This window comes from Symphalangus syndactylus, chromosome 9 (genome assembly GCF_028878055.3).
Source record: "Symphalangus syndactylus isolate Jambi chromosome 9, NHGRI_mSymSyn1-v2.1_pri, whole genome shotgun sequence".
Lineage (NCBI taxonomy): Eukaryota > Metazoa > Chordata > Mammalia > Primates > Hylobatidae > Symphalangus > Symphalangus syndactylus.
The window spans coordinates 74,879,011-74,898,413 of record NC_072431.2 but is presented as its reverse complement, the minus strand read 5'-3'; the positions used below and the strand labels follow the sequence as shown (position 1 = coordinate 74,898,413).

At 48.2% G+C, this 19,403-nt stretch overlaps 2 protein-coding genes and 1 pseudogene across 5 annotated transcripts in view; 2 read left to right on the top strand and 1 right to left on the bottom strand.

Annotated features, from left to right (window-relative positions):
- The first annotated feature begins 1,355 nt into the window (after positions 1 to 1,355).
- On the top strand, positions 1,356 to 6,413 carry CHCHD2 (coiled-coil-helix-coiled-coil-helix domain containing 2). Of its 2 annotated transcripts, none has more exons than XM_055293099.2 (4): positions 1,356 to 1,652; positions 3,536 to 3,785; positions 5,003 to 5,147; positions 6,141 to 6,413. In XM_055293099.2, exons 1-4 carry the CDS (start codon positions 1,603 to 1,605, stop codon positions 6,149 to 6,151), a joined length of 456 nt encoding a protein of 151 aa, XP_055149074.1. In that variant the 5' UTR covers positions 1,356 to 1,602; the 3' UTR covers positions 6,152 to 6,413. The 2 variants fall into 2 exon arrangements, with proteins under 2 accessions (XP_055149074.1, XP_055149073.1); XM_055293098.2 differs by having other exon boundaries at positions 1,495 to 1,652; positions 5,003 to 5,151.
- An 801-nt stretch (positions 6,414 to 7,214) lies between these two features.
- LOC129490939 (uncharacterized) lies at positions 7,215 to 7,308 on the bottom strand (annotated as a pseudogene).
- A 6,655-nt stretch (positions 7,309 to 13,963) lies between these two features.
- The window catches only part of PHKG1 (phosphorylase kinase catalytic subunit gamma 1), a 13,006-nt gene continuing 7,566 nt past the window's right edge, over positions 13,964 to 19,403 (top strand). The window contains exons 1-2 of one of the 3 annotated variants that reach the window (XM_055293066.2): positions 13,964 to 14,470; positions 18,326 to 18,442. In XM_055293066.2, the coding sequence (XP_055149041.1) occupies positions 18,360 to 18,442 (83 nt within the window). In that variant the 5' untranslated portion in view covers positions 13,964 to 14,470; positions 18,326 to 18,359. The remainder of the gene's footprint in view (positions 14,471 to 18,325; positions 18,443 to 19,403) is intronic. The other 2 variants (XM_055293068.2, XM_055293067.2) reach the window with 2 other exon arrangements.

Genomic DNA, 19,403 nt, shown 5'->3' with positions numbered 1-19,403 from the left:
ATCCTCATAGCTTAGCTCCCACATTATTCACCCTTTAGTTCCAAGTACGTTCTGCTGTTGCTGGGACACGGGAAGGCTGTTTTAAACTCTACTTCCTCTGGTGGAAGGGAGAAATTTCTGATTGACATCAAGCAGAAATGCGGGTTCCAGCTCCGCTTCCTCTCCTCAATAAACCTCACTCCAACCAAGGGACTTTCCCATGGGCCCATTATGAAATGCCACTAGCCAAATTTCCCCTTATTTTAGCGATGTTTAATGTAACTGTTGAAAGCATTTCAGGCTGGGCCTGGTGGCTTATGCCTGTAATCCCAGCACTTGCAGGCTGAGGTAGATGGATCACCTGAGGTCAAGAGCTCGAGACCAGCCTGACCAACATGGTGAAACACTGTTTCTACTAAAATAAAAAATTAGCCAGGCGGGTTGACGTGCGGCTGTAATCCCAACTACTCGGAAGACTGAGGCAGGAGAATCGCTTGAATCCGGGAGGTGGAGGCTGCAGTGGGCTGAGAACGCGCCACTGCACTCCAGCCTGGGCGACAGAGCCAGACTCCGTCTCAAAAAAAAAAAAAAAAAGCATTTCACATCAAGTATCACTAAAGCACAGATCCTTGGGGCCTTTGCAATTGCTGTTCTCTCTTCCTGTAATGTTCTTATTTTCATAAACACATGGCTTGCTTCCCCACCTCTTCAAGGGCTCCGTTCAAATGACCCCTCCACCTTGCATAACCTCTAATTTCCAGTCTCCTTCCTCGCTTTTCACGTCACCACCACCTGATTTACGTAGGCGTTTGTGTTTCCCCTCCTTGAAACTTAACTTCGTGAAGGTAGAATCTTATCTGGTTTGGTGCAGTATCTCCAGAACCTAGCTAGACACCCAGTAAATTTTTGTTGAATTTACCAGTGTATTGTTACTATTCCAATTCTGGACACAAATTCTATAATACATATGAAAAGGAGCTGAAAATATATAGTAATACATAAATGTAAAACATTATTGCTGCCTGAATTTAACTTTTGCTGACTGGATCCACAGACAAGAAAGAGAAATACCAAATACAACTAACTCAACTCTTTATTTTTGACGAAACCGATGTCTTTCATTCAGTTCATACTACGCGTCCACATTGTGCCTCCAAAAATATTTGCCCTTATAACTGAATGCTCAGAAAGGCTAAGCAATCTGCCCAAGGTCCCCTGGTAATCCAGCCAGAGATGTGAGTCACTCTTAAGGTTGGATTTAATACAAATGTTTGAAGGACGCAGCGACGGTCCAGCTGCCCTAGGGAAGCAAAATGCTAAGTGCTCTCATGCGGGGACCGGAGGACAAGGTTCGCGGACCAACCACAGGAACTTCCGGGTTTTAAAGCTCCTGGCGCCAAGTTCAGGACGTTGGCCGCGAAGGACGAGGCGTCCCCGTGACGCCCTGCTCTTCCAATGACCTTCACGCTTGCGGAGACGCCGGAGAACGGAAGTTCTCTGCCTGTGTTCTGGTTGGTTGCGCGTTGAGGCCAGCCCCGCCTCCCACCTTCCGGTCTTCTCAGAAGTCGCTTAGCTCTTCGCTGGTTGTCACCCGTCTGGAGGCCTAGCCGTCGCGTACCTAGGATGCCGCGTGGAAGCCGAAGCCGCACCTCCCGCATGGCCCCTCCGGCCAGGTGAGACCATCGCAGGGTTTGAGACCAAAGCGCGGCCGTCCGGACCCTACTGGCGCAATGACGCAGAGGGAGGCCGCGGGCGGGGGCGAACCGAGGTCGGCTGCGGCATGGGCTCGCCTCAGCCAGGCGGGGGTAGATTGAATGTAAAGCGTATGTTAGGGGAGTGTGGGGAGAGAATTCACTTACGGAAAAAGTTTCCTATCCAAACAACGGGAAAGGCATAACGTTATGGCCCGGTGGTAGGAAGGCATAAATTTTGACCTAGCCTGATTTCGGGGAAAAGAGCACCCAAGGAAATAATCCGGAAATGGTCAGAGGGAGCGTGATACATATGAAGATTTTTAAATACTTGCAGGACATAATTAGTCTTTTGTTATTTGAGAAGGGGTTTCGAAATTGTTGAAAACATCTGAACGTTGAACAGATGAGGAATAGTTGAAGTTGCTTTTGGTGTAATAGTTCAGACGAGTCACTTTGGCCAGTCTTGTTTTGTAATGTGTAAAATGAAGGAATTGGACTAGACTATTTCCCCAGTTGACCATCTTTAGGTCTTAATTAGAATGTTTATTTATTTATATTTTGAGTCAGAATCTAACTCAGGCTGTAGTGCAGTGACGTAATCATGGCTAACTGCAGCCTTGACTTCCTGGGCTCAAGCTATTCTCTCACCTCAGCCTCCAGAGTAGCTGGGACTACAGGCATGCGCCACCTGTGCACCACACCTGGCGACTTTATTCTATTTTATATTTTAGTTGAGACGGGGTCTCATTATGTGACCCTGGCTGGTCTCAAAGTCCTGGCCTCAAATAATCCTTTTGCCTCCACTTCCCTAATCACTAGGATTACAGGCAAGAGCCACCACTCCGCAGCCTATGTTGATTATTTGATCCCTCAATAAAATGTAAACTCCATGAATGCAGAGATTTTTGTCTCTTGTTCACAGTTACATTACCAGCGCCTTGTAGTTACCTAATACTTGAATGAATAAATCCTGTAAGAATCTAACTTTTAGTAGTCTATATTTCTTATGACATGTTGGATATGTCTTTAAAGATACTGTGGGCTATGCGAATACATGGAAATGGTTGCAAAGAAGCAGAAAAAATTAGTATGTCCTAGGCTATTACTATTATAAGAAAAGATTAAAGTGGCTGGGCGTGGTGGCTCACACCTGTAATCCCAACACTTTGGGAGGCCGAGGCAGGTGGATCACTTGAGGTCAGGAGTTCGAGACCAGCCTGGCCAACATGGTGAAACTCCATCTCTACTAGAAATAGAAAAATTAGCCAGATGTGGTGGTGCGCGCCTGTAATCCCAGCTACTTGGGAAGCGAAGGCAGGAGAATTGCTTGAACCCAGGAGGCAGAGGTTGCAGTGAGATAGGATCGTGACACTGCACTCCAGCCTGGGTTTCAGAGTGAGGCCCTGTCTCAAAAAAAAAAAAAAAAAAAAAAAATTAGGCCACGCGCGGTGGCTCACGCCTGTAATCCCAGCACTTTGGGAGCCCAAGGCGGGTGGATCACCTGAGGTCAGGAGCTTGAGACCAGCCATGGTCACCATAGTGAAACCTCGTCTCTACTAAAAATACAAAAAATTAGCCGGACGTGGTGGCAGGTGCCTGTAATCCCAGCTGCTCGGAAGGTGGAGGCAAGAGAATCGCTTGAGTCTGGGAGGCGGAGGTTGCAATGAGCTGAGATTGCACCAGCCTGGGCAACAAGAGCAAAGCTCCATCTCAAAAAAAAAAAAAAATGAAGGGTTAAAATGATGTAAATAATTTGAAATGAAAATCTTGAGGTCCATTTTAATATGTAAGTTATTTTAAGTTGACAGTTTCCAAAACTGGTTGGAATTGGGAACTTGATGTTTTTTTCTTTTCTTTCACAGCCGGGCCCCTCAGATGAGAGCTGCAGCCAGGCCAGCACCAGTCGCTCAGCCACCAGCAGCGGCACCCCCATCTGCAGTTGGCTCTTCTGCTGCTGCACCCCGGCAGCCTGGTCTGATGGCCCAGATGGCAACCACTGCAGCTGGCGTGGCTGTGGGCTCTGCTGTGGGGCACACACTGGGTCACGCTATGACGGGGGGCTTCAGTGGAGGAAGTAATGCTGAGCCTGCGAGACCTGACATCACTTACCAGGTGGGAATTTAGGCAGCATTTCCCTTCCATGGATGGATTTTATGAGAAAACCCAGACGTTTGTAAGTTCCTTATGTGTAGGAATTGTCTTTGATTTTAGAACCCACTGTGCTGTTAATAGACAATGGGTTTTAAAGCCACATTTGGCTATTGAGTTATTGCCTTAGGCCAGCACCAACAAGTACTGTACAAATTGTATTTCTTCCCAAGGAGTAGACTTAGACAACAGTCCACTTGACTCACTGTAAAACAACCACTTTTCCCTTTGAATATTTCATCCCAATGACACTTCCTGCTAATCCTGTCTTGATCTTAGTTAACGAATCAAAAATCTCGCATAGCTCTGTGCTCTTATACGTGATGTTTGCCATTACCCATCTTTCTGATGTGTGTGGGTTTTCTAGTCTAATGAGCATAGGTGTGTATACTCTTGTATTTCTGGTGTGCTTGAAACTGCTCCATCCATTTTTCTATAATAGTACCATTTTTCCTCCCTGAAGCTTCAGTAAACCATTTAGTCTTGATAACAAGATAACAATTCCACTTTATTTGCATCTTTATTTATGAATCTTTCTGGTTGTAATTGGAATTTTGTTAAAACTGTTGGCTTTCAGCTTTTAAATATTTTCACTTTTGGCTGGGCACAGAGGCTCATGCCTATAATCCCAGCAAATTGGGAGGCTGAAGTGAGGGGATTACTTGAGCCCAGAAGTCTGAGACCAGGCTGGGCAGCATAGCGTGACCCTGTCTTTACAAAAAATATTTATTTAAATTCTTCTTTTTTGGAGGTGGAGTCTCGCTCTGTCGTCCAGGCTCTACCGCCCGAGTTCAAGCGATTCTCCTGCCTCAGCCTCCTGAGTAGCTGGGATTACAGGCACCTGCCACCACGCCCGGCTAAATTTTTGTATTTTTAGTAGGGACGGGGTTTCACCATATTGGCCAGGCTGGTCTCAAACTCCTGACCTCAAGTGATTCACCCTCCTCGGCCTCCCAAAGTGTTGGAATTACAGGCGTGAGCCACCACGTTTCTCCTAAAATATTTTTTAAGTAAATGAAGATTTAAATGTTTTCACTTTCCATGTTAATAGATGGAAACTTTAATTTGCATCTGGTGCTAGTTCCATTTTCCGTTAACCTCAAAGAGGATGGATACTCTTCATTGTCTAGGCATAGGTATGATTTTCTTTCTCAGCAATGTTGAATGTTTCGCCTTCGCAGGAGCCTCAGGGAACCCAGCCAGCACAGCAACAGCAGCCTTGCTTCTATGAGATCAAACAGTTTCTGGAGTGTGCCCAGAACCAGGGTGACATCAAGCTCTGTGAGGGTTTCAATGAGGTGCTGAAACAGTGCCGACTTGCGAACGGTAGGTGATTTGTCCAATTTACATCTGCTTAATTCACAGTGGAATTCCTGGATACTATAGAGCTTAGGGGAATCTGTGTTTAATAAATTAATAAATTAGAGAAGACTGTTGAAATTTCTCTAGAATTAACTCCTAACAACTGGGCCAGAGGTTTCTAGTCATTTTTATGAGTAATTTTCTGAATTTTCTTCCTTTAGAAGGTATAGGCCAGACACAGTGGCTCACGCTTGTAATCCCAGCACTTTGGGAGGCCAAGACCGGTGGATCACCTGGTGTCGGGAGTTTGAGGCCAGCCTGGCCAACATGGCAAAACCCCATCTGTACTAAAAATACAAAAAATTAGCTGGGTGTGGTGGCAGGTACCTGTAATCCCAGCTACTCAGGAGGCTGAGGCAGGAGAATTGCTTGAACCTGGGAGGCAGAGGTTGCAGTGAGCCAAGATCCCGCCACTGCACTCCAGCCTGGGCAACAGTGGGAGACTCCGTCTCAAATTTAAAAGAAAAAAAAAAAGAAGGTATAAATCAGTCTGCCAGATCTTACTGTGATAACTGGATGTAAGTGACCTTCTAGCCTTAAGGCTGTGAATATAAGATTAGATTCTTTTTTCACCAAAATCCAGGAATAGACAAAAAGACTGATACCTGGTATCTGTACCTCATTGAGTGAAAGGAGTTAATTAAGTTCCTCAGGGGAACTCTTGAGATGTAGGGTGTCTTGTTAGTTGTAGGATGCCTTCAGTAGCTTACAAACAAAACCATAACCTTCGTGGAACCCAGCACTCTGGAAGGCCAAGGTGGGAGGATTGCTTGAGTCCAGGAGTTCGAGACCAGCCTGGGCAACATAGCAAGACCTCATCTCTATTTTTTAGCAAAAAAAAAAAAAAAAAAAGCCATAGCCTTGGCCTTTTGTCGTGGCTTTCATAATTTGGAAGGCTTCTGTTTTATTGAGTTTATGAAGCTAGCACTCTTCTAACTTAATCTTTTCTGTTTGCAGGATTGGCCTAATGAAGAAGTTCAACCTGGAGAGATGGAAAATCAGCTCTCATAACTAAGTTAATTTAGTATAAAAATAGAATTGATAGTGAGGGTATAAAGTGTAACCATCAGTTAAACCTCTCCTGTCATTCCTAGCTTCCTTGCTTCAGAATTGAAATGGAATGGGGGGTGTCCCTATTCTGTAGAATCTGGGACTGGGCAAATGTTTGTGTGGCCTCCTTTATGATTTTATTCTTTGTGAGTTAATTAGAATAAAGTCATTTTCTTCTAAGATATGGTTCATTTAGTCTATAGTCTCTGGTTATGAAATTAGCATCCTCCCAGATCTGACAGCTCCCTGACGGGTTATATAAGGAGTAGCTCACTTGCAAACATAACATGCTGCTCAATTCAAAGGTTGTAGGTGCTGTGGGTATGGAGTTACGTAAGCTGAGCAGTAGCAGGAAACTCTGCTTAAAATATTGTTTAAAGCTGTGCATGCTGGCACGTGCCTGTAATCCCAGCTACTTGGGAGACAGGCAGGAGAATCGCTTGAACCCGGGAGGCGGAGGTTGCAGTGAACTGAGACCATGCCACTGCACTCACTGACAGAGCAAGACTGTCTCAAGAAAAAACAAAATACATTGTTTTAATCAGTGAATAAAAGAAACAGGAATAGGTCTATTTGGGGTGGGTTCCCTATGGCTAGGTCAGCGCTACATGTCACTATTCCTCTACTGTTTCCAAGCAAGCTTGTGCAATCCACCTTTTGTTCTGTTTTCTTTTGCTTTAGGCTTTTAGCAGCCTGGAGTCATAGTTTCTGTCACTAGTGATAAGTGGAAAAGAGGGATGAGGAAGGGGTTTTACTGGCCTAACCGTAAACTGTAACTAAACCCATGACTATATTCTCTCCCTTGGATGCCCCTGATTGAAGATAAAAAACCATTCTTAATATATGAAGGTGCTTTTCCTCTGCTTAAGGTGTTGTAGCCTCCTCTTCCTAAAACACTCAGGCTAACTGCCATCCCCCACTCCGTGCTAGGGAAGAACTTTAAGAGGATGGAATTCAATTTGGAGTAGGCCACTTTTTTCATGTCAGATGGGTAATGTGTCAATGCAACCAGTTTTGAGGGAGGCACACTTCATAAGCATGAAAACCCAATCATCACGCTTAACTACAAAAGGGTCAGCAGGTTTTTTTTTTTTTAAGTGAGCAGCAGAGATGGTTCACTATGTTGACCAGGCTGGTACAGAACTCCTGACCTCAGGTGATCCGCCAGCGTCAGCATCCCAAAGTGCTGGGATTGTAGGCATGAACCACCACACCTGGCCTCCGTAGGTTCTGTTTTCTGATTTTTTTTTCTGAGTTTCAGAGCCCTACATCACTGCCAGGTGAGTGAGATGCTGGTGATTGAGGGAATTAGCCAGTTGCTGTCTCGCCTCCTATCAGCTGTGTTCCTGGAGTGCCTAAACATTCAGTTCCTGAAAGAGGCTGTCTTTCAGAAAGAGGGGCCTCAGCACAGTTCACTCCTGGCCATTCCCCCGGCATATTCCCTCCTGGGTTTATAGAAGACACTTGCTCATTTTCCTGGAGGCTCGGGACGTCTTTGAGTCTGTAGTGTTAATGCTCAGATGTCCCTCGTGTCCAGGTGTAGTGGTGATTCAAATGAATTGAATCAAAGAAAAATGATGAAATGCAAGCATGACTGGCCAGGCCTCTCCCTGGTAGGAGTCATTGCTACAAGGAGAAAGGTGTGGAATAATCCTCTAGGTGCACTGGCCTTTTGCCCTAAGGTCAGAAAGGATTTTGTGATGCATTCATTGATTGTCCAGTCGGCGCTCTAATTCCCTGAGTTCGGTGTCCATGGATTCAGTCAATCGAGGATTGAGAATATTTGAAGTCTGTGCAACAAAGTGAGATCCCTACAAAAAATAAATCAGCCAGGTGCAGTAGCATGCACTTGTAGTCCCAGCCACTAGGGAGGCTGAGGTGGGGGGATTGCAGAAGCCCAGTCCAAGGTTGCAGTGATCTATGATCACACCACTGAACTCCAGCCCACAGTGAGACCCTGTCTCAAAATAATTTTTTGAAAAAATTCATGGTCATTTCTGTAGGAAACGTAGACTATTTTCCTTGTCATTCCCTAAATAATAGTGTAACAACTATTTATATCCTGTTTACATTATACTAGGTATTATAAGTAATCTAGAGATGATTTAAAGTATACAGCAGGATATGCATAGGTTATATGCAAATAATGTGGCATTTTATGTAAGGGACGTGAGCATCCATGGATTTTTGTTATCCATAGGAGCCTTGAAACCAATCACCTGAAGATACCTTATAAATCAGCAAGAGTCAAATCTGTAGCTTAGAAATGTGAGGGAGAAAATAGGTTTTTAACGGTAAATTAGGCCGGGCACAGTGGCTCATGCCTGTAATCCCAGCACGTTGGGAGGCTGAGGAAGGTGGATCACCTGAGTTCAGGAGTTCGAGACCAGCCTAGCTAACATGGTGAAATCTCATCTTTACTAAAAGTACAAAAATTAGCAGGGCATGGTAGTGGGTGCCTGTAATCCCAGCTACTTGGGAGGCTGAAGCAGGGGAATTGCTTGAACCTGGGAAGCAGAGGTTGCAGTGAGACGAGATTGCGCCACTGCACTCCAGCCTGGGCGACAGAGCAGGACTGTCTCAAGAAAAAAAAAAAAAATTAGCCAGGCTTGGTGGCGCACGCCTGTAGTCTTAGCTACTCAGGCTGAAGCAAGGAGAATTGCTTGAACCCTGGATGCAGTGAGCCAGGATCGTGCTACTGCACTCCAGTCTGGGTGACAGAGTGAGACTCTTCTCTCAAAAAAAGAAAAAAAAGCAAATTAGACCTGGCACAGTGGCTCGCGCCTGTGATCCCAGCACTTTGGGAGGCCGAGGTGGGCAGATAACCTGAGGTCAGGAGTTCAAGACCAGCCTGGCCAACATGGTGAAACCCCATCTCTACTAAAAATAAAAATAAAAATAAATTAGCAAGGTGTGGTGACGCACGCCTGTAATCCCAGCTACTCAGGACGCTGAGGCAGGAGAATTGCGTGAACCCAGGAGGCAGAGGTTACAGTGAGCCAAGATTGTGCCATTGCACTCCAGCCTGGCCTACAAGAGCGAAACTCCGTCTCAAAAAAAAAGAAAAAACAATTGCTGGCCATGGTGTTGCCCACTTGTGGTCTCAGCTATTCAGGAGCCTGAGGCGAGAGGATCTCTTGAGTCCAAGAGGTCAAGGCTGTAGTGAGTCATGTTTGCACTGCTGCACTGCAGCCTGGGCAACAGAGCAAGACCTTGTATAAAAAGCAAAAAAAAAAAAAAGAAAACAGTAAGTTAAAGAGTTCCAAGTATTTAAAACCTTGCAGAATTTGTGTTTCAATGTGTTGCATTTCAGTAAGTTGGAGGCTTTTATGCTTAGCACTCATTCCCTGAAGTCTTTTTCAGCTCTTTTTTATGTAAACAATTCAACAAAAACTTTCCCCAAAGTGAAAGAAATAGATGGTCAGCATTATTATTATTTTTTATTTTTGGGATGGAGTCTAGCATTATTATTATTATTATTATTATTATTATTATTATTATTGAGACAGAGTCTAGCTCTGTCACCAGGCTGGAGTTCAGTGGCGCTATCTCGGCTTACTGCAGTGCCTCCCGGGTTCAAGCAATTCACCTGTCTCAGCCTCCTGAGTAGTTGGGATTACAGGCATGTGCCACTGTGCCCAGTTAATTTTTGTATTTTTAGTAGAGACAGGGTTTCACCATGTTGGACAGGATGGTCTCGATCTCCTGACCTCATGATCCGCCCACCTCGGCCTCCCAAAGTGCTGGGATTACAGATGTGAGCCACCGCACCCAGCCAGATGGTCAGCATTTTAAGGAAACGCTGGCGCCCACAACATCCGGGGTTAATCTAGGCTCTCCGACTCACCTACTTGGCAACCTTGACCAAGTCACAATCTCTCTAAAATTGGCTTAATACCAGGGTTTTGTCCAAGTGAAACTGTATGAAGTGCTTTGTAAAATGTGTATCAATTACGTATCTGTGGTTGAGTGTGGTTTCTCACGCCTGTAATCCCAGCACTTTGGGAGGACCAAAAGAGGAGGATTGCTTAAGCCCAGAACTTTGAGACCAGTCTAGGCAACATTGTGAGACTCCTATCTCTTGTTATTTTATTTTTTATTTTTTATTTTTTTTTGAGGCAGAGTCTTGCTGCGTCACCCAGGCTGGAGTGCAGTGGCGTGATCTCGGCTCACTGCAACCTCTGCCTCCCGGGTTCAAGCGATTCTCCTGCTTCAACGTCCAGAGTACTTGGGACTACAGGCACCCACCACCACGCCGGACTAATTTTTGTTTTGTTTGTTTGTTTGTTTTTTGAGACGGAGTCTCACTCTGTTGCCCAGGCTGGAGTGCAGTGGCACAATCTCGGCTCACTGCAAGCTCTACCTCCCAGGTTCACGCCATTCTCCTGCCTCAGCCTCTTGAGTAGCTGGGACTATAGGCACCCGCCACCATGCCCGGCTAATTTTTTGTATTTTCAGTAGAGGTGGGGTTTTACCGTGTTAGCCAGGATGGTCTCGATCTCCTGACCTCGTGATCCGCCCACCTTGGCCTCCCAAAGTGCTGGGATTCCAGGTGTGAGCCACGACACTCAGCCTAATTTTTGTCTTTTTAGTAGAGGTGGGGGTTTCACCGTGATGGCCAGGCTGGGCTCGAACTCCTGACCTCAGGTGATCCCCCACCTCAGCCTCCCGAAGTGCCGGGATTGCAGGTGTGAGCTACCGCACGCAGCTCCCATCTCTATTTTAAAAATTAAAAATACATACAAAATTAAAAACAGCCAGGTGCCATGGCGCGCACCTGTAGTCCCAACTACTCGGGAGGCTGAGGCAGGGGAATCACTTGAACTTGGGAGGCAGAGGTTGCAGTGAGACAAGATGTCACCACTGCACTCCACCCTGGCAGCAGAGAGAGACTCCATCTCAAAAAAAAAAAAAAAAAAAGAAAGAAAAAAAAAAATTAAAAACATATTTGTGAGCTCAGATCATGGGTAAAGCACTGTCTCCCCTACATTCACCTCCTGCCATCAATTTGGAATATTAGGAGTTTGGAAAAAGGTAGTTTTAAAATGAGAGGGAACAATGAAAACTAAGTGTCCGATGTGTGCCTGCATGCTGCGCAGTGCTGCCAGTTTTGTCAACTCCCTGTGAGGTAGAATCATACTGATGAGGACCCTGGCAGGAAGTCGCGTGCACCAAGAGACCATATGTTTTTCCTGGCATATGAAACTCCTCACAATAGAAACTGCAGGCTGAAAATGAAATGGGTAAGAAAGGTTCTTTAAAAAAATAAAAACAGGGCCGGGGGTGGTGGCTCACACCTGTAATCCGAGCACTTTGGGAGGCCAAGGCAGGCAGATCATGAGGTCAGGGGTTTGAGACCAGCCTGACCAACATAGTGAAACCCCGTCTCTACTAAAAACACAAAAATCAGCCGGGCGTGGTGGCGCGTGCCTATAGTCCCAGCTACTCAGGTGGCTGAGGCAGGAGAATCGCTTGAACCCGGGAGGCGGAGGCTGCAGTGAGCCGAGATTGCACCACTGCACTCCAGCCTGAGTGACAGAGTGAGACTCTGTCTCAATAAATAAATAAATAAATAAAATAATAAAAGTAAAAGGCTGGGCACGGTGGCTCACGCCTGTAATCCCAGCACTTTGGGAGGCTGAGGCAGGCGGATCACGAGGTCAGGAATTCGAGACCAGCCTGGCCAACATGGTGAAACCCCATCTCTACTAAAACTACAAAAATTAGCTGGGCGTGGTGGCGTGTGCCTGTAATCCCAGCTACTCAGGAGGCTAAAGCAGGAGAATCATTTGAACCTGGCGGAGGTTGCAGTGAACCAAGACCGTGCCACTGCACTCCAGCCTGGGTGACAGAGCAAGACTCTGTCTCATAAAAATAAATAAAACAAATAAATAAAATAATAAAAATAAAAGGCCGAGCATGGTGGCTCACGCCTGTAATCCCAGCACTTTGGGGGGCCAAGGCGAGTGGATCATCTGAGGTCAGGAATTCGAGACCAGCCTGGTCAACATGTTGAAATCCTGTCTTTACTAGAAATACAAAAATTAGCCGGGTGTGGTGGCAAGCATCTGTAATCCCAGGTACTCAGGAGGCTGAGGCAGGAGAATCGCTTGAACCTGGGAGGCGGAGGTTGCAGTGAGCTGAGATTGCACTATTGCACTCCAGCTGGGGCAACAAGAGTGAGACTCCGTCCCAAAAAAAAAAGAGCCAGGCACGGTGGCTCACACCTGTAATCCCAGCACTTTGGGAGGTCAAGGCAGGCGGATCACCTGAGGTCAGGAGTTCGAGACTAGCCTGACCAACATGGAGAAACCCCGTCTCTACTAAAAATACAAAATTAGCCAGGTGTGGTGGCACATGCCTGTAATCCCAGCTACTTGGGAGGCTGAGGCAGGAGAATTGCTTGAACCCGGGAGGTGGATATTGCAGTGAGCCGAGATCATGCCATTGCACTCCAGCCTGGGCAACAAAAGCAAAACTCTGTTTCAAAAAAAAAAAAAAAAAAAGAAAGAAATACAAAAATTAGCCAGGCATGGTGGCTTGTGCCTATAATCCCAGCTACTCGGGAGGCTGAGGCAGGAGAATCACTTGAACCCCAGAGGCAGAGGTTGCAGTGTGACAAGATCACACCACTGCACTCCAGCCTGGGCAACACAGCAAGACTCTATCTCAAAAAAATAAAATAGGCTGAGTGTGGTGGCTCACGCCTGTAGTCTCAACACTTTGGGAGGCCAAGGCGAGCGGATCACCTAGGTCAGGAGTTTGAGACCAGCCTGGCCAACATGGCGAAACCCCATCTGTACTAAAAATACAAAAATTGCTCTGTGTGGTGGTGGGCACCTGTAATCCCAGCTACTTGGGAGGCTGAGGCAGGAGAACCGCTTGAACATGGGAGGCAGAGGTTGCAGTGAGCCAAGATCGTGCCACTGCCCTCCAGCCCAGGCAACAGAGCAAGACTCCGTCTCAATAAAATAAAATAAAACACATAAATAATTTTAAAAACCCACACATTTGATGTAAGATTAAAGGAAGGTTTTTTTGTTTTGAGACAGGCTTTTTCACCCTGGCTGGAGTGCAGTGGCATGACTTCGGCTCACTGCAACTTCCACTTTCCAGGTTTAAGTGATTCTTCTGTCTCAGCCTCCTGAGTAGCTGGGATTACAGGTGCACACTACCACGCCTGGCTAATTTTTGTATTCTTGGTAGAAATAGGGTTTCGTTATGTTGCCCGGGCTAGTCTCGAACTCCTGACTTCAGGTGATCCACCCGCCTTGGCCTCCCAAAGTGCTGGGATTACAGGCATGAGCTACCGTGCCTGGCCTTAAAGGAAGGTTTTTTAGATGAAATTATGGAGGGTAGATCAGAGGTGGATTCCCAGGGGAAGGTCCCTTATTGATTGATTGATTGATTGATTGATTGAGACTGAGTCTCTGTTGCTCAGGCTGGAGTGCAGTGGCATGCATGATCATAGCTCACTGAAGCCTTGACCTCCCAGGCTCAAGTGATCCTCCCCACTAAGCCTCTTGAGTAGCTGGGACCACAGGTGCGTGCCACTACACCTGGCTAATTTTTTAATTTTTTTGTAGAGCCAGGGTCTCACTTTGTTGCCCAGGCTGCTGTCAAACTCTTGGTCTTAAACAATCCTCCTGCCTCAGTCTCCCAAAGCGCTGGGTGTGAGCCACTGCACCCGGCCTCCCTAACCTGTACAGGTCTGCATTATGTAGCGTGATCATGCACACTGTCCCTGCGACAGCCCAGGCAGTCAGCTGCTGCAGTCATGCATTGAGAAAGCCTCCAGAGCAGTGCTCTCAGCATACGCGGAAATCAAAATTGCTCCCAGAGAAGCAAGTGCCCTCCGCACAGGCTGGATTTACGTTCTCTGGGCCTGGAGGCCAAGGGAGCTCCAGAGGGGAGATTGATCACTATTACATCCTGTCTGGCCTGGTCTCAGGCCACCCAAGCTTCCCTCACCCTCCACTAGAGGTCCCCCACTCCCGCCTGGAGACTCGGCTCCATGCCCTGTCCCTGCAGAGCCTTGGCCTGCCTCCTGGGTTTGCAGTTGTGATTTATTTTTGGCACATTAGCCTCCGGTCATCAAATAGCAAAACCCGAAACAACAGCAGACGGTATCTTCCAAGTGTCTGCTCGGGACACGGCTTCAGCCCTCTGTGGTCCCCTCTTCCCGGGGGCTTTGGGATTCTTGTCAAGCTCCTTCAAGAGCCTGCAAGCACTTAACCGTGAGTAGCTAGCTCAGTGATGGACAAAAGCCAGGTGACAGGCAGGGAGCAGGGAGGACTGGGGGTGGAGAAGATAGAAACCCCCAAATCCATTCCATCCATGTCTCTTTTCTGAAGGCAGATGGACCAGGGAGAGTGGCAGCATTGACCCTTGAAACTCCCATCTGGGGGACTTTCCTACAGAAAAGAGGTCCCCGGGGCTGATCTGGTTTTTGGACTTTCAGAGTTCAGGGGAGGGAAGTTATGTGCCAAAAAGGACCAGGCCAGGCAGGCGCGGTGGCTCACACCTATAATCCCAGCACTTTGGGAGGCCAAGGTGGGAGGGTCACTTGAGGTCAGGTGTTCAAGACTAGCCTGGCCAACACGGTGAAACCCCATATCTACTAAAAATACAAAAATTGGCTGGGTATGGTGGCTCATGCCTGTAGTCCTAGCTACTCAGGAGGCTGAGGCAAGAGAATCGCTTGAACCCGGAAAGCAGAAGTTGCAGTGAGCTGAGATCTCACCACTGCACTCCAGCCTGGGCGATAGAGCGAGATTCTTTCTAAAAAAAGGACTGGGCCACCTACTCCCATGTGGGGACCCTGTCCACAGGAGTCTTGGGAAAGGTGTGAGGGGTGGGTGGGGCAGTAGACAGAGGCACAAAGTTGGCTCCAGTAGGAGCTGGGGCTGGGGCAAGATAACCACCTCCTCAGCCCCCCAGGAAAGGTGAGTGCAGCCACAACTTGGCCAAGCTGGCTGTGCCAAGGACTGGAGACTTGTACCTAGGCTGGCGTCTCATATGGGGGTCCAAGTGTACTTTCTGCTCATGGAGGGCTGGGGGAGAGGAGAGAGCTGGCGCTACCCAGCTTTGGGAGGTGCTGAGGCAAAGGTGCCCATTGTGAGGACTTAGGACTTACCAGCAAATGGGCTTGTTTTTATGGGAAACAGACAGTCCCGGGCTCCGCTGAGTTGCTGATGGGGCAAGCAGAGAAGGCCTGTGTGTGAGCAGCCCAGATGCCTGGCACCAGCAGAGGGGACTTGTTATTCTAAACCTTCCTCTGGTAACCAGGCACCCAGTAGTGGGGCCACCAGGATTCCTGGAACAGCCCGCCCAATCCCGGAGGCAGCCAGAGCTGCTGTTGGCTGGTCAGCAAATTGGCTCCTTTGCGAGGCCAGGCCTTCTTAGGCCCAGAAGCAGTGGGGGGAAGGGGGTTGGAGGCAGCTTTGGCCCTGCTGAGTGGCAGGTTGGGCCTGTTTTCTATCTGCCCTTTTCCCTGTTGGTTTTCTGCATTCCTCAAATCCTGCATCTGATTTTGTTTTGTTTTGTCTTTTTTTTTTTTTGAGACAGAGTCTTACTTTGTTGCCCAGGTTGGAGTGCAGTGGCACGATCTCAGCTCACTGCAAGCTCTGCCTCCTGGGTTCACGCCATTCTCCTGCCTCAGCTTCCTGAGTAGCTGGGACTACAGGCAACTGCCACCATGCCCGGCTAATTTTTTGTATTTTTTAGTAGAAGCAGGGTTTCACTGTGTTAGCCAGGATGGTCTCGATCTCCTGACCTCGTGATCCTCCTGCCTCGGCCTCCCAAAGTGCTGGGATTACAGGTATGAGCCACTGCGCCCGGCCTGTTTTGTCTTGTTTTTTGAGACAGAGTCTCACTCACTCCATTACCTAGGCTGGAGTGCACTGGTGCGCTCTCAGCTCACTGCAACCTCCACCTCCTGGGTTCAAGTGATCCTCCTGCCTCAGCCTCCCAAGTAGCTGGGACCACAGGTCCGAGAGCCATCATGCCTGGCTAATTTTTGTATTTTTTGCGGAGATGGGGTTTCGCCATGTGGCCCAGGCTGGTCTCAAACTCCTGACCTCAAGTAATCTGACCACCTCAGCCTCCCAAAGTGCTGGGATGACAGGTGTGAGCCATCACGCTAGGCCTAAATCCTACACTGAAGCAGGAGTTGAGTTCCCTGGTAGGAGCCTCCATGTTCCTGACACAAGGCGGGGTAGCTCAGCGCCTCTGTGTCCAGGCCTGAGTGTACTGGCTCTGTACTGCCTCTATGCTGCAGCAGGACCACTCAAGGGCTCACTGGCCATTGTTAGGTAGGATATGAGGCATTCTGCCGGCAAGACCCTGAGCCAAAGGGGTACCTGCCCAACCCTTGACACACATTCAAGGTATAGCCCCTGCCGGACACCTGCACTGGGTATGGGGGGCAGAGATGGCTAGGACATCCTAGAGATGATAATCTAGCGGGGGAGGTGACAGCATGCACTGACAAGTGACACCAGAGGCAGGGACCAGGATGGGCCCACCCAGCTCTCCATCCCTCAGAGCACCCAGCATGGTGGTTGGCAAAGAGTGGGTGTTCAGTGTCTGCAGAATGGAGATGTAATGAATGAGTGAGTGAGTGATTATGAAAGTCCCAGTTATGGATAGAATACATGAGGAAGGGCCGGGTGCAGTGGCTCATGCCTGTAATCCCAGCACTTTGGGAGGCCAAGGTGTGTGGATCATTTGCGGTCAAGAGTTCGAGATCATCCCGGCCAACATGGTGAAACCCCATCTCTACTAAAAATACAAAAATTAGCCAGGCCTGATGGTGCATGTCTGTAATCCCAGCTACTGTGGAGGCTGAGGCAGGAGAATTGCTTGAACCCAGGAGGCGGAGGTTGCAGTGAACTAAGATCACATCATTGCACTCCAGCCTGGGTGACAGACCGAGACTCCGTCTCCACAAAAAAAAACAAAAACAAACAAATAAACAAAAAAACATGAGGAAGGAGCAGTGGGATGGAGTGCAGGAAGCCTGTCCTAGAAGGGGGTGTGTTTTCAGGGAGCACAGTCACAACAAGGGCAGATAAGGAGAGGCTACAGGAGTGGCCTATTAAAAAGGAAATTGTGGCCAAGTCCAGTGGTGGTTCATGCCTATAATCCCATCTCTTTGGGAGGCTGAGGCGGGAAGATTGCTTGAGTCAAGGAGTTTGAGACTAGCTTGGGCAACATAGGGAGACCCCATCTCTACAAAAAACTTAAATATTAGGGCCGGGCATGGTGGTTCACGCCTGTAATCCCAGCACTTTGGGAGACCAAGGCAGGCAGATCACCTGAGGTCAGGAGTTCGAGACGAGCCTGGCTAACATGGCAAAACCCTGTCTCTACTAAAAATACAACAAATTAGCCGGCCGTGGTGGTAGGTGCTTGTAATTCCAGCTACTTGGGAGGCTGAGGCAGGAGAATCGCTTGAACCTGGGAGGTGGAGGTTGCAGTGAGCTAAGAGCCAAGATTGCACCACTACACTCCAGCCTGGGGGATACTTTAGTCCCAGCTACTCAGGAGGCTAGGGTGTGAGGATCACTTGAGCCCAGGTGGTTGACACGGCAGTGAGCTATGATCGTACCACTGCACTCCAGCCTGGGTAACAGAGCAAGACCCTATCTCTACAAAGAAGATTTTTTTTTTTTTTGAGCCAGAGACTGGCTGTGTCGCCCAGGCTGGAGGGCAGTGATGTGATCTCGGCTCACTGCAACCTCTGCCTCCTGGGTTCAAGTGATTCTCCTGCCTCAGCCTCCCAAGTAGCTGAGACTACAAGCGTGTGCCACCACACCCGACTAATTTTTGTATAGTAGAGATGAGGTTTCACTATGTTAGCCAGGCTGGTCTCAAAATCCTGATCTGTCTGCCTCAGCCTCCCAAAGTGCTGGGATTATAGGTGTGAGCCACCACGCCTGGCCTCAATTCACAAACATTTATTTGGAACATTCACTATAGGCCAGTGTGGTGCCAGGAGATGTAAGGATGAGTGAGAAACAGTTCCAGACTCCAGGGAGAACACCCCCTGGGTCAGGAAGGGTGACAGCTTCTTTCTGTTCCCCTCTCAGAGCCACCCAGAGTTCCCCCACTGAAGATCTGAGCATGACCCGGGACGAGGCACTGCTGGACTCTCATTCTGCACAGAACTTCTATGAGAATTATGAGCCCAAAGAGATCCTGGGCAGGTAAAGCCCAAGCTTTCCCCACGAAGTGCTGTCCTAGGCTCCAGCAGGCCCTGTAGGCTACAGCCACCTCTGCTCCACCCCGAGTACTAACCCCACTTTCATCCCCAAAGTGCTGTTCACTTGGAGAAACCCTTGGTTTGGGGTCCTGCCCTCCTGAAGCCAGGACTAATAAGAGAAACCTCTCCCAGCAAAAAGTTCCCAGGGGCAGGTGCAATGGCTCACACATGTAATCCCAGCACTTTGGGAGGCTGAAGCAGGAAGACTGCTTGAGGCCAAGAGTTCAAGATCAGCCTGGGCAACATAGCAAGACCCCGTATCTTTTTGTTTTGTTTTGTTTTGGTTAAGATAGGGTCTTGCCCTGTCATCGAGGTTGGAGTACAGTGGCATGATCTTGACTCAATACAATCTCTGCCTCCTAGGCTCAAGTGATCCTCCCACCTCAGCCTCCCTAGTAGCTGGGACAGCAGGTATGTGCCACCAGGTCTGGCTAATCATCTCTATTTTTTTTAAAAAAAAAAAAAGGGGGGGGCGCCAGGCACAGTGGCTCATGCCTGCAATACCAGTACTTTGGGAGGCCAAGGTAGGAGGATCACCTGAGATCAGGAGTTTGAGACCAGCCTGGCCAACATGGTGAAACCCCGTCTCCAGTAAAAATACAAAAATTAGCTCTGTGTGGTGGCGGGCACCTGTAGTCCCAGCTACTCAGGAGGCTGAGGCAAGAGAATTGCTTGAACTCGGGAGGTGGAGGTTGCAGTGAGCCAAGATCGTGCCACTGCACTCCAGCCTGGCGATAGAGTGAGACTCCATCTCAAAAAAAAAAAAAAAAAAGCACTGAACTAGGAGTCACACGGCCTGAGAGCAGGCTTGTTACTCACCAGTTCTGGGCAAATCACCTGTCTGTGCCTGTATTTATTCATCCACCATTTCCAAAAGCTCAGAGGAAGTTGGGGGAAAGTGTAAA

Excerpts from the sequence above, each read along its gene's own strand:
- CHCHD2 (XM_055293098.2), top strand. The coding sequence starts at position 1,603 with ATGCCGCGTGGAAGCCGAAGCCGCACCTCCCGCATGGCCCCTCCGGCC. Across the intron at positions 3,786-5,002 it reads GACCTGACATCACTTACCAG|GAGCCTCAGGGAACCCAGCC; the intron begins GTGGGAATTTAG and ends TCGCCTTCGCAG. Across the intron at positions 5,152-6,140 it reads TGCCGACTTGCGAACGGTAG|GATTGGCCTAATGAAGAAGT; the intron begins GTGATTTGTCCA and ends TTCTGTTTGCAG.